We start from the raw sequence: 13,040 nt of genomic DNA, 5'->3' as shown, positions 1-13,040 counted from the left end.
AATCCTAGCTGCACAGTAAAATACCCAGACACCAGGCACACCAGGAGGCCAGGCACAGCACAGTACTTTGGGAGGCTGAGTAGGGAGGATCACTTGAGGCCAGCAACCTATAGCCCTGACTGCCATAAAGTGGTGGTGTGATATTGAGAGAAAGTCATTTATATTTTCTAGGCCTGAGTAAAATCATCTGTGAAATGAGAGGGTGAAACAAGGTGTATTCCTGTCTACCTTTAAAATTCTATGATCTATTATATAATCTGTTTCTGTTTCTAGCAAGATGAAAATAAGGAGTAAAAGATGACCACCATTTAATTTAAAGTTTTGAGGCCAAAGGACACAAAAAGCAATTTGGTCAGTCATGGTACAAACAGGAAAAATACAGGACATCACTAAGCAGAGCAAGAAAATGTAAATTCACATAATATACTAGCTTTCAATTATCAACTTTTAAAAATACTAATACCCAATATTGGTAAGAACACAGAACAATAAGTATTCATATTCTCTTTGCAGCATAAAACCGGAAAATCTTTCTGAAGAACATTTTGGTAATATGCATTAGAAGCCCCCAAAATGGGCCTACCCTTTTGATCTAAGTAATTCCACTTGAAATTTTTCCTTAGGAAACAACCAAAGATGCACATAAATATTTAGTGCAAAAGAGGTCATAATGGTATTATTTATAACATCAAAATCTAGAAACAATATAGATGTCTGAAAATAGAGGAATCTAATACAATCATTAAAATGATGTGGTTAAAAAAAGATGGTGAATTGGAAATATGTCTGTAATAATTTAAGTGAAGGTTATAAAGTAGAATTCATCATGCAATCTATCATAGTTCTTTTAGAAAATGCATATGCAAGAAAGGACTGGAAAAGTATACAGGAAATGTTACCTGAATGAGAAACATTGATAATTATTGTTTTTTTGCTAAATATTTCTAAATTTTCTAAAAGAATCTATTACTTTTCTGATAAAAAGAAACAATCTAAATTATGTTTTCATAGCCAATGAATTAGGAAAATGTCATTACATACATAAGTGAAATACATATAAAACTATATTAGAATATAAAACTATATTAGACAATATGGCCCCAGTTTTGTTGGAAGGAAGGAAAAAAAGGAATGAAGGAAGGGAGAAAAGGAGCGAGGGTAGGAGGGAGAGGAAATAAGAGAGGAAGAGAGCCGGACGAGGTGGCTCACTCCTTTAATCCCAGCACTTTGGGATGTCGAGGTGGGAGGATCCCTTGAGCCAAGGAGTTTGAGATCAGCCTAGGTGAGAATTATGCTGAGACCCCATCTCTACAAAAAAAAAAAATTCCAGGTGTGTTGACATGTGCCTGTGGTCCTAGCTACATGGGAGGATGGGGTAGGAGGATCACCTGGGCCCAGGTGGTCGAAGTTGCAGAAAGCCGTGACTGTGCCACTGCACTCCAGCCTAAGTAACAGAGCAAGATCCTGTCTCAAAAAAAAAGAGAGAAAGGAAGAAACAAAATTCCAGAAATTTAACATGGGTTTAGCTCTAGATGGTGGTTTTATTCTATATACTTTCCTAAATTTTCAAAGCATTTTTAATTTAATGGATTTATATTGCTTATAATATAGGAGGAAAAGGCTATTTCAGGATATGTTACTACTACACATTCAGGATATGTAACTAATTATTTGTTGGAGATTTTTTTTTAACCCAACAAATTAGTAAACCATACCCTGTTATTAACAAAAGTCCCTAGCCACATCAGTAAGCTAGGGACTTTTGTTAGTAACTTTTGTTTAGATATTATAGAAGGTGGAAGTTAGTTTAATTGCTTTTGTTTCAAAATAAAACTGAATTTGATCCTAAAAAAATATTCAGTGTAGTTAAGTATATTCATGGTCTTCCCTTTTCGGAATCATGATGCCATCCCTGTGTTCTGAAGATTTAAGAAGTATTTTGAGGCTGAACAGAAGTCAAACCACCTGTTGTCCCCTCCTTTACATGGGAAGAACAAAAGATCACACGGTTACCTAAGATCTTCTAGAGGTGTGGACCAAAGTGGAGACCTCCACCCTCAATATAGGCTGGGAGTCTGCTCCCTGGTAAAAGACTTCATTCACTGCCTGGCAACAATGCCCCAGCTAGCTTCCCCCTAGCAGAGATGCCAAGGCCCCTGGGAGGATCATGGGGTTCCACTTCCACCTCGCTGCAATCGCAGATGCACCACTAGAGGGCAGGCCAGTTCACTGGCCCAGAAGCTGACACTGTGGGCAGAAGCCCGCCCAGCTCTGGCCTCCCAGCCAAGGGGGCCTGTGACTGGCATCTGGAAGTTTCGAGGGGCATGCTGTTGTCCCACATTCAACAAACAATACATGCAGTAGCAGTCTGATGCTTCTTTTAATGCTTCTTTTAAATCATACCAAAAAGTTACCTTTTCTTTCAAAGCTTTCCTCTCTGACAAAGCAAACGAGAGCCAGGAACTTTGTCACCTCTTTTAAATAAAGCACGGTTGTATTATTAAGCTTTATGATGGCTGTGGATTCCTTGTCATAAGGGGTTCCTGCTCCATCTTCTTTGAGACTAAATGGGGACAGAAACCAAAACATATGTGACCATTGAGAAAGAACTAGAAACTAAGCCAGTGACAGAGACTGGCTTTAAGCCACAAAAAGTGATAATCGTAAGTTGTTTACACTTGCAGTGCCTTTCAGCAAAAGATCTCAGAAACACACAGGCACAGAAACATACACAGTCCTCAAAGTCACTTCCTACTGACAATAAGTGGCTATCTGCAGCAGCTGGGCCACTCTCTAGGCACCTGAAGAAGCCAGTTGAAGGATGAGGTTAGCTCTCCCCACCTCCGTGGCCAAGGGCTTCTTGTTTTCTCATCTAGAATAGCCGGGCTGTTAAAAGCATGGTCTGATGAAAGACTAAGACAGGCTGAAGATATGTTCCAAATTCAAGGAGTCTAAAGAGACCTGAAAGCCAAGTGCTAGACTGGATCCTGAATTGGGAAAAATGGCTATAAAAGATAGAATTGGGACCACTGGGAAAATGTGAGTATGGTCTATATATTAGATAATAATGTAGCCATGCTAAATTTGCTAAACTGTTAACTGGTTCAACTTACTCTCAAATGGTTTACCGAAAAGAAATGGATACACAATATGTATTAGAAAAAGAGAGATGTAGCAAATACGGCAAATTGGTAAAAACTGACGAATCCCAGTGAAGAATTGTACAGGAGTTCATTTTACTAGTCTTGTATATTTTCGGTAGGTTTGAATGTTTTTTCAAAATAAAGAGTTAAATAAGATATATAGGTCTATTTGGCCAGGCACAGTGGCTCATGCCTGTAATCCTAACACTTGGGAGGCGGGTAGATCACAAGGTCAGGAGTTCAAGACCAGCCTGGCCAATATGGGTGAAATCCCGTCTACTAAAAATACAAGAATTAGCCAGGCACCACGTGGTGGCGCACACCTGTAGTCCCAGCTACTCGGGAGGCTGAGGCAGAAGAATCGCTTGAACCCAGGAGGCAGACGTTGCAGTAAGCTGAGATCCCACCATTGCACTCCAGCATGGGTGACAGAGCAGGACTCCGTCTCAAAAAAAAAAAAAAAAAAAAAAAAGAAGATATATAGGTCTATTTAAGAAAAAGTGTGATCCGTAAACACAAATGACTTCAGTTTGAATCTCTGTTCTTTTATTTGCTAGCTATGTGAGCTTGGACAAGTCGAATAACTTCTTTGAGCCTCAATTTCCTCATATGTACACTAACTAATTATTTCAAAGTTTTCTAATGAAGATTAAATGAAATAATGCATATATAGCACTAAACATAATGCTGAGAACATGAAATACACACTTATTTTTACAGCTTTAATGACTGAAACTGCACCTTCTGAAGATACCTGTGTAATAAAAGAGTTATGAATCCTTTCCTCACAGGCAAAGGATACTTCCCTAAACCTTTTCCCCCTTACCTAAAACTGTACGTAAATTTTCTGATTTATTTTTACTCCCCAAATTTATGAGTAACTGACCAGAAATTTGACTTAATTGGAATTGTGTTAAACCTTATCACATTTACTAAGAGCTAGCACTTATTAAACATGTACTATGTGATATGAACTAGTCTTAGTTCTCAAAATGCATTATCCTCTGTCTGCTATAAGAATCCTCTAAGTTTCTTTCTTTTTTGTTGTTGTTGTTGAGACAGAGTCTCGCTCTATCGCCCAGGCTGGAGTGCAGTGGCACGATCTCGGCTCACTGCAAACTCGGCCTCCCGGGTTCACACCATTCTCCTGCTTCAGCCTCCCGAGTAGCTGGGAATACAGGTGCCCGCCACCACACCCGGCTAGTTTTTTTGTATTTTTAGTAGAGACAGGGTTTCACCGTGTTCACCAGGATGGTCTCGATCTCCTCACTTTGTAATCCTCCCGCCTCGGCCTCCCAAAGTGCTGGGATTACAGGCATGAGCCACCGCGCCCAGCCTAGAATCCTCTTAAGTTTCTAAGGAAACTGAGGCTAGAGGAAAATAAGATAACTTGGTCAAAGTTGATGATGGGGTAAAGCCAGGACCTCAAACCTAGATATGGCTAATTTCAAAGTTGATGCTTTAATCCTGTAAATACACAAGGGGGTAGAGTATCAAGCCAGATTTAATGAAAAGCCTGAATTGCACAAGAGTATTTTTAGGAAATGTAGGTTTTTAGTTTCGAGAGTATTTTAAACTGCCATATACATGGCCACTTAAAAGTAAATTGTGAGGCTGGGTACAGTGGCTCATGCCTGTAATCCCAGCACTTTGGGAGGCCGAGGCGATCACCTGAGGTCGGGAGTTCGAGAACAGCCTGACCCACGTGGAGAAACTCTGTCTCTACTAAAAATACAAAATTAGCTGGGCATGGTGGTGCATGTCTGTAATCCCAGCTACTTGGGAGGCTGAGGGAGGAGAATTGCTTGAACCCAGGAGGCAGAGGTTGCAGTGAGCCGAGATCACGCCATTGCACTACAGCTTGGGCAACAAGAGTGAAACTCCATCTCAAAAAAAAAAAAAAAAGTAAATTGTGGAAGTTCGGTTTTTTTTTTTTTTCTTTTTTGAGACGGAGTCTCGCTGTGTCACCCAGGCTGGAGTGCAGTGGCCGGATCTCAGCTCACTGCAAGCTCCGCCTCCCGGGTTCACGCCATTCTCCTGCCTCAGCCTCCCGAGTAGTTGGGACTACAGGTGCCGCCACCTGGCCCAGCTAGTTTTTTGTATTTTTAGTAGAGACAGGGTTTCACCGTGTTAGCCAGGATGGTCTCGATCTCCTGACCTCGTGATCCGCCCGTCTCGGCCTCCCAAAGTGCTGGGATTACAGGCTTGAGCCACTGCGCCCGGCCTGTGTGTGTGTTTTTTTTTTTAAAGGATTCAACTCACTATAACCTACCAAAACATTAAAGAAAAACCTTTTAAGTGTTGGACTTCAAATGTTAAAGATGCTTTAACAGAATTCATTAACTTCCATTGCACTGCTTTTAACTACTATATTTTAAGGCTCAATCTCTCTTGCTTATAAGTAATGTTCTGAGAACAAGAAACTGAAACATTTAACATGTTTTATCCAATGAAGAAAATGGCATTTAAAATTTCCAAATAAATACAATACTACATAGATATTAAACACTATGTTTATTAGCAGCATTTAATAATACAGGAAAATTCTTAGGTGATAATGTTAAATGAAAAAAGCAGGATATAAAATTTTACATACAATGTGATCTCATTATCCTAAAAATTTACAATGTGATCTCATTATCCTAAAAAATACGCATGGAAATAAAAACAACTATATAAATAATGTAAACACTGACTGTCTCTAGGTGGTGAGATTATGGGCTACTTTAATTTTATTCTTTAGACTTTTATGTTTTTTCTGCAATGAGCATGCATTACTTTCACAATCAGAAAAAGGTAAACATTAAACAAATTAGAAAAACAAAAACTCCACCAAAAATTACAAGTAGATATTGATGAGGTCTGCAATTGCAAAAACTGTTTTACTACTCAAGTTTTTCATCTATAAGCAATGAAAACGCATGAAGATAGAACATATTTTAAAGTGTGTGCATGTGTGTGTGCATGTGTGTGTGTGTGTGTGTGTGTGCATGCGCGAGCACAGAGCTGCCAGCTGGGGCACAGCCTCAGCTGAGAAATTCCTGAGGCACCAGGTCACCTGATTCTAGGGCCTGCTGGTCTCCACTGGGCAGCTGGGGAGGGGCAGCAAGGCCTCCAGTTACAAGACCACCTGCTTCCTCATTGCCTAAGAGGGCCCCAGGCTCTGTACACAACCCTGCCTCCTGCTGGTTAACAGGACTGGCTTATTGCTGCTCCAGCAAACAATCTGAGGAAACCCCAGAGCCCACAAACCGTCTGTGACCTAGACTGGTTCTTACTGAATCCTGTGGGTTCTCAGAAAACTGTACGCCACCACAGAAAAACCAATCTGACAGCAAAGCCAGGCTGCCTCCTCCTAACCCCTCCCTACCGATGTTTGTTTTAGCTGGGCAAAAGTAACTCTGATTAACATCATTTACATGAACAACTTACCACTTACATCTAATGACCATATGGCACAATAATGATCATGCACATTGTTAAGCATGTGCCAGATTAATTGTGTTGTTCATTGTACTTGATTACCATGGCAATCTGCACTGTAATCAGGGTGCATTCATCTTCCATGACTATTTCAAGGTCATCCACTTAAACGGTTTAAAAATAATAGAATGCTTCAGGGCAGTAATCTTGGGCAATAAGGTCTATTTCTAAAGCCAGATGTCAGCATTTAATAATAACAGTAATAATAAATTATGGCAGCTACATTTATCCAGGGTGTACCAGGTGAAGGCACGTTATGAGCCTAATGATATTTCATCCTCACTACAATCCTGTATCATTTTTCGTGTGCGTGTGTGTGTGTATGTGTGTGTAACAGTTAACAGAGAATCTGAGCTGAGTGGGCAAAGGATTTTTAAGTAGTGGAAGAGAGAAATGGAGACTAGACTCTCACAGAAGCTGACAAAAGAGGCAGAGTGTCAAGCTGTGTAAGGCAGGTCACAGGAAGTGAGTAAAGAGGAAGATGAGCAGAAGTTTAACCTCATCAATTAGATGAGGATGTCAGATACAATACAGATAGCAACACCTTAACATCTTAATAAGATGAACAACGAGTTCACACCCAGTCAGTCTGTACACCACCTGTTCAGCACATTTATAATTATGTAGAATTGTTTCTACGTCGGGTAACATAATCAGTTTCCCCCACTCCTTGTTAATTTTATATTAAGTGTATAGAAAGTTCTGTTTTCTGGCCGGGCGCGGTGGCTCACGCCTGTAATCCCAGCACTTTGGGAGGCCAAGGCGGGTGGATCACGAGGTCAGGAGTTCAAGACCAGCCTGGCCAAGATGGTGAAACCCCGTCTCTACTAAAAATACAAAAAAATAGCTGGCCATGGTGGTGGGTGCCTGTAATCCCAGCTACTTGGGAGGCTGAGGCAGAGAATTTCTTGAACCCAGGAGGCAGAGGTTGCGGTGAGCCAAGACTGTGCCACTGCACTCCAGCCTGGGTGACAGAGGGAGACTCTGTCTCAAAAAAATAAATAAATAAAAGAAAGTTCTGTTTTCTAAGAATGATATGTTAACAAATTTTTTTCAGCAGAGGATCAGGAATCAGATCTGAATTCAAATTCTAGTTCCAATCCTTACTGATAGTGTGAGCAAGGGTAAGAAATGTAACCACTCTGAACCTCAGTTTTTTCACCTGTAAAGTGAATACAGTACAGTTGACCTTAAACAACACCGATGTGAACTTCCTAAATCCACTTATCCGTGGATTTTCTTCAGCTTCTGTCACTCCTAAGACAGCAACATCAACCCCTTCTCTTCCTCCTCCTCAGCCTATTCAATGTGAAGACAATGAGGATGAAGACCTTTGTGATGACCCACTTTCATTTAATAAATAGTAAATATACTCTTCCTTATACTTTTCTTGATTTTCTTCTCTGTAGCTCACTTTATTGTTAAGAATACAGTACATAATACGTAACATACAAAATGTATGTTAATCAACGATTCATGTTATCAGTAAGGCTTCTAGTCAACAATAGACTATTAGTATTAATAGCTACATTTGTCGGGGGGGAAATATATGCGGCTTTTTGACTGTTCAAAGGGTTGGTACCCCAACCCCTGTGTTGTTCAAGGGTCAAATGTAATTCTTGCCACATAGAATAGTTGAGAATTAAATGATAACCTGGGCACAGTGGCTCATACCTATAATCCCAGCTACTCGAGAGGTTGAGGTGGGAGGATCATTTGAGCCCAGGAGTGATCTATCCTGGACAACCCAGGGACACCCTATTGCTAAAAAAAAAAATAAATAATACAAAGCATGCAATAAGATTATTAGCATAATGCCTGGCATTTGCTCAACAACTGTTATTATTGCATGCTAAATGGTATATTTATATATAGATTTCAGTCATTTAAGACAAAAATGTTAAACTCAAGTAAGTAAATGTAAATGCAAAATGCCTGAAAGGTCATGAAGGAAGGATGGCTTGATTGTGGCCTTAAAGAATGTTGTACTTACCCATAAATACAAGAGATGTCAATAACCACGTCTATCATATCACAGCAGAGTTCATAGGTTTGCATATCCACTGGAGTACTATCAGTTGCAATATAAATTTTACTGACCACATCAAATAGAAATGCCTTTTCAATTCCAGAATTCTGAAACAAAAAAAAAAATGCTGCCTTAAAGCAACAGCCAACTTCAGACCATGTCATAACTACACAAAGTTGAATGCCATTCTCAATGTAAAATACAAATGAGCAAAACTCAAGTTACAAAAAATTTAAATTGTACCATTTTATTACAATTTAAACTTCACTGTCATAAACTTCTTTATACTGGACTTGCATAAGAAATAAAAAGTAGAGGCCGGGCGCGGTGGCTCATGCCTGTAATGCCAGCACTTTTGGAGGCCGAGGCAGGCAAGATCACCTGAGGTTAGGACTTTGAAACCAGCCTGACCAACAGGGAGAAACCTGTTTCTACTAAAAATACAAAATTAGCCAGGCATGGTGGTGCATGCCTGTAATCCTAGCTACTTGGGAGGCTGAGGCAAGAGAATTGCTTGAACCCGGGAGGCGGAGGTTGCGGTGAGCCAAGATGGCGCCCCTGCACTCCAGCCTGGGCGACAAGAGCGAAACTCTATCTCAAAAAAAAAGAAAAGAAATAAAAGAATTGGAATTATCACAAATTATTTATTTTAGATAATCAAATTGAGCAATATTTCCTAACAGAGATGTATACCTGCAGTTAGGAAAAGGCCAAGTAAAAACACTTTTACTGACTGTAAATTTTAAAATAAGCTTAGAAACACTAAACAAACACACTCAAAATTGTGTAGTGATAGAGTAAACGTTCAGTACAACCAACAGGTCTGCCTCAATTCAACTCAGCAGAGCCTACCTGGAGCTGGTAGTGTGCAGGGTTCATTCAGCACATCATTCACAGCGTGTTAAACTTATAAAAAGCTATTCAACCGTCTGCGTCTTACCAATAAAACCAAGCTTTACATTCCCTACCTCTGGTGGGGCTCTATTAATATTGAATGATTGTCTACAACTTGAATAAGCACTCCAGTTATACCAGTGAAGTGCAGGAATGCATTTGAGTAAATTTTATTTTTATTTATTTATTTTTATTTTTAGAGACAAGTTCTCGCTCTGATGCACAGGCTGGAGTGCAGTGGCATAATCATGGCTCACTTCAGCCTCAAACACCTGGGCTCAAGTACTCCTTCCACCACAGCCTTCCAAGTAGCTGGGACTACAGGCATGTGCTACCACACCTGGCTAGTTTTTACTTTTTTTTTTTTTTTTTTTTTTGTAGAGACAGGATCTCACTATGTTACCTAGGCTGGTCCCAGACTCCTGGCCTCAAGTCATCATACCGCCTCAACCTCCCAAAGTGGGGCATGAGCCACCAAGCTGGGCCAGGAGTTAAATTTTTTTTTTTTTTTGAGACGGAGTCTCACTCTGTGGCCCAGGCTGGAGTGCAGTGGCCGGATCTTAGCTCACTGCCAGCTCTGCCTCCTGGGTTTACGCCATTCTCCTGCCTCAGCCTCCCGAGTAGCTGGGACTACAGGCGCCCGCCACCTCGCCCGGCTAGTTTTTTGTATTTTTTAGTAGAGACGGGGGTTTCACCATGTTAGCAAGGATGGTCTCGATCTCCTGACCTCGTGATCCGCCCGTCTCGGCCTCCCAAAGTGCTGGGATTACAGGCTTGAGCCACCGCGCCCGGCCGGGAGTTAAATTTTAAAGGACCTAAAACAACACGTAGGAGTAATCTTTAATACTCAAGTGACCTTGAAATGCTATAGGAGCAATTGGAAATAAGATCTTTTTCACTCTTGCAATGCTATTTTCAAATTCTACAAGTGACTCAAACAGGAGCATATTCTTTACTTACTGAGATAAAGATGTTCAGCAAATTCTCCAGAGTTGGGAGTTGTGGAATCAGTTTCTGAACCACTTTGCTAAAAGCTTCAAATATTGAATGATCATATATGCTTGTCAGATAAAAGCTGAAAGAGGAAATGGTATTTCATCATGTTTTCCCTTTGAATGAGGAACAGGCTGCTTAGGCTATGTCAATACACCGGTAATCTGCCTTCTGTATCTATAGTCCTAACAAATAAAGTCCAGCCCCCTTCAGAGTTTACAGTGACCTCGGTAAAAAGCAAGCCATTCCTCCCCACCTCCCAAAAAGCCCGAGCTGTGCCTGTTCTCATCTGCCCACTGGCAAGCTTAAAACTGCAGCAATCTGTGTCCATCCCAGCTTCCTGACATCCTGCAGGACAATCCATGCCAGATCATCTTTACACAAGCCTCTTAGGTTGTCCCATTAGTAACTTCTATTCTTGATATTGAAGCAAATTGTTTTTCCATTTCCCAATTTACAAAATGAATGATGCATGTACTACCTCACAAAAAATGACAGAGACATTGTTTTCCGACTACTCCTTTACTTGTAATTACAGATAATATCTTTATCAAGAACTGTAAACTTTAGCATCAACTAACTACTAGAATTATATTCATGGGTTTTCTATAATGTGTTTTTCATGTGAGGGGAGAACCTTAGCTTTGACCACTTGTTAAAAAACAGAAAAACACCGCTTTCACTAAAGATTAGCATTAGCACATGCAAAGCTCGTTTTCCCCTAATCCTATCCGTCTACAGCATGAAACAGGGTAAAGAAGGTAAATTACTGCCCATGCCAAGCCAATCATGGTGACTCCGAACAGCAAACTGGCTTTCTTCCATCCTTTATTGGGATCCTTAAGGGGTTTCTGTTCTCACCTGAGGTGAATTTTTTCTAATCCAGCATCTGCAAGGTCATCGTTTGCCCGCTGGTGAATATCTCTTTGGGTTTCAATTTTGTGGTCATCTGACAGACCATCCACTTTATGAATAAACACCTCGAAGTTGATGTCGGTATTCACTTTGTAGGCCCTGGTCACCGTGAGGTGGAGCCTGGCCAGGGCTTCCATGTAATCGTCCTAGGACCAAAGGCAACGCCTGTGAGAGAAGGCCGCTTTGCTTCCTGACCCTCCCCCACACACACTGTTCACCTGGAAACTATGTGGCTGCAAACCCCTGAAATATGTTGCAAAGGTTTCCCCTCAACAAACTGGCTTCTTAGAATTCCAGTGTGAAAACTTAAGTTCTGTTAACAAAGAGAGGAAAAATAAATGCTAAAAAAAATGCAGTTGATTTAGGCAGTTATGACTGAAGTTGATGACAGTCATAAAGATCAGAGTTGGCAGGGCACGGTGGTTCACTCTCCCAGAACTTTGGGAAGCCCAGGCGGGCAGATCATGAGATCAGGAGATCAAGACCATCCTGGCTAACACGGTGAAACCCCGTCTCTACTAAAAAAAAAAGAAAAAAAAAAATTAGCCTGGCGTGGTGGTGGGTGCCTGTAGTACCAGTTACTTGGGAGGCTGAGGCAGGAGAATCGCTTGAACCTGGAAGGCAGAGATTGCAGTGTGCCAAGATCACACCACTGCACTCCAGCCTGGGTGACAGAGTGAGACACAGTCTCAAAAAAAAAGGCCAGGCAGGGTGGCTCAAGCCTGTAATCCCAGCACTTTGGGAGGCCGAGACGGGTGGATCACGAGGTCAGGAGATCGAGACCATCCTGGCTAACACGGTGAAACCCCGTCTCTACTAAAAAATACAAAAAACTAGCCGGGCGAGGTGGCGGGCGCCTGTAGTCCCAGCTACTCTGGAGGCTGAGGCAGGAGAATGGCGTGGACCCGGGAGGCGGAGCTTGCAGTGAGCTGAGATCCGGCCACTGCACTCCAGCCTGGGCGACAGAGCGAGACTCCGTCTCAAAAAAAAAAAAAAAAAAAAAAAAATCAGAGTTGCGATTTCAGGAAGAGAAACGGACCCAACTCCACATAAGACCTTCCCCAGAATACTGTTCATCCTAACTTTTCCAGTCTCTTGTGAACTGTGATGAACAATTGGAGATGGAGCCATGATACAGGCCACTGGGCAGATGGGGAAGGAGGTGGGGAGCAATTTTAAGAACCACTGGTTCAGTGCAGACGTCAGCAGACCACAGTCTGCAGGCCCTGTGCCTGTTTCTTAAAAGTAAGTTGTACTGGAACGTGCTCAATTGCTTTCATATTGTCTAAGGCTGCTTTTGTGCTACAGTGGCAGAGTTAAGTTTCCTCTAGAGAAACTCCTCAGAGACAGTACAGTCTACAAAGCATAAGATGTTTGCCATCTGGCCCTTTACAGAAAAAGGCCCCTGGTCTAGAGTAATTGCCCCAAACAATACTAACTTTTTTCTTCTTCCCATGCCTATAAAATGAACACCTGTGTATTCATCTCTGTTTAAGAAATGAAACATTTACACCAAAGCCCTCTGTGTTTCTCCTCATCCTCCCAACCCATGCTATCCCTCTACCCCCTCATCCTCTAGAGAC

At 41.5% G+C, this 13,040-nt stretch overlaps 1 protein-coding gene and 1 long non-coding RNA gene across 4 annotated transcripts in view; one reads left to right on the top strand and one right to left on the bottom strand.

Annotated features, from left to right (window-relative positions):
• Positions 1–13,040, bottom strand: part of RRAGD (Ras related GTP binding D) — a 46,109-nt gene that overhangs the window by 5,248 nt on the left and 27,821 nt on the right. For both annotated transcript variants that reach the window (XM_023205278.2, XM_023205279.2), the window contains exons 3-6: positions 11,404–11,603; positions 10,510–10,624; positions 8,620–8,762; positions 2,415–2,563 (exon numbers count right to left, since the gene is read on the bottom strand). In XM_023205278.2, coding sequence (XP_023061046.1) covers positions 2,415–2,563; positions 8,620–8,762; positions 10,510–10,624; positions 11,404–11,603 — 607 coding nt within the window. The remainder of the gene's footprint in view (positions 1–2,414; positions 2,564–8,619; positions 8,763–10,509; positions 10,625–11,403; positions 11,604–13,040) is intronic.
• Positions 1–13,040, top strand: part of LOC111538079 — a 56,007-nt gene that overhangs the window by 18,915 nt on the left and 24,052 nt on the right. The window lies entirely within an intron of this gene.

Source organism: Piliocolobus tephrosceles, chromosome 5, assembly GCF_002776525.5.
Source record: "Piliocolobus tephrosceles isolate RC106 chromosome 5, ASM277652v3, whole genome shotgun sequence".
NCBI classification, from domain to species: Eukaryota; Metazoa; Chordata; class Mammalia; order Primates; family Cercopithecidae; genus Piliocolobus; species Piliocolobus tephrosceles.
The sequence above is the reverse complement of the archived record's forward strand: the minus strand, read 5'-3'. Positions and strand labels throughout refer to the sequence as shown.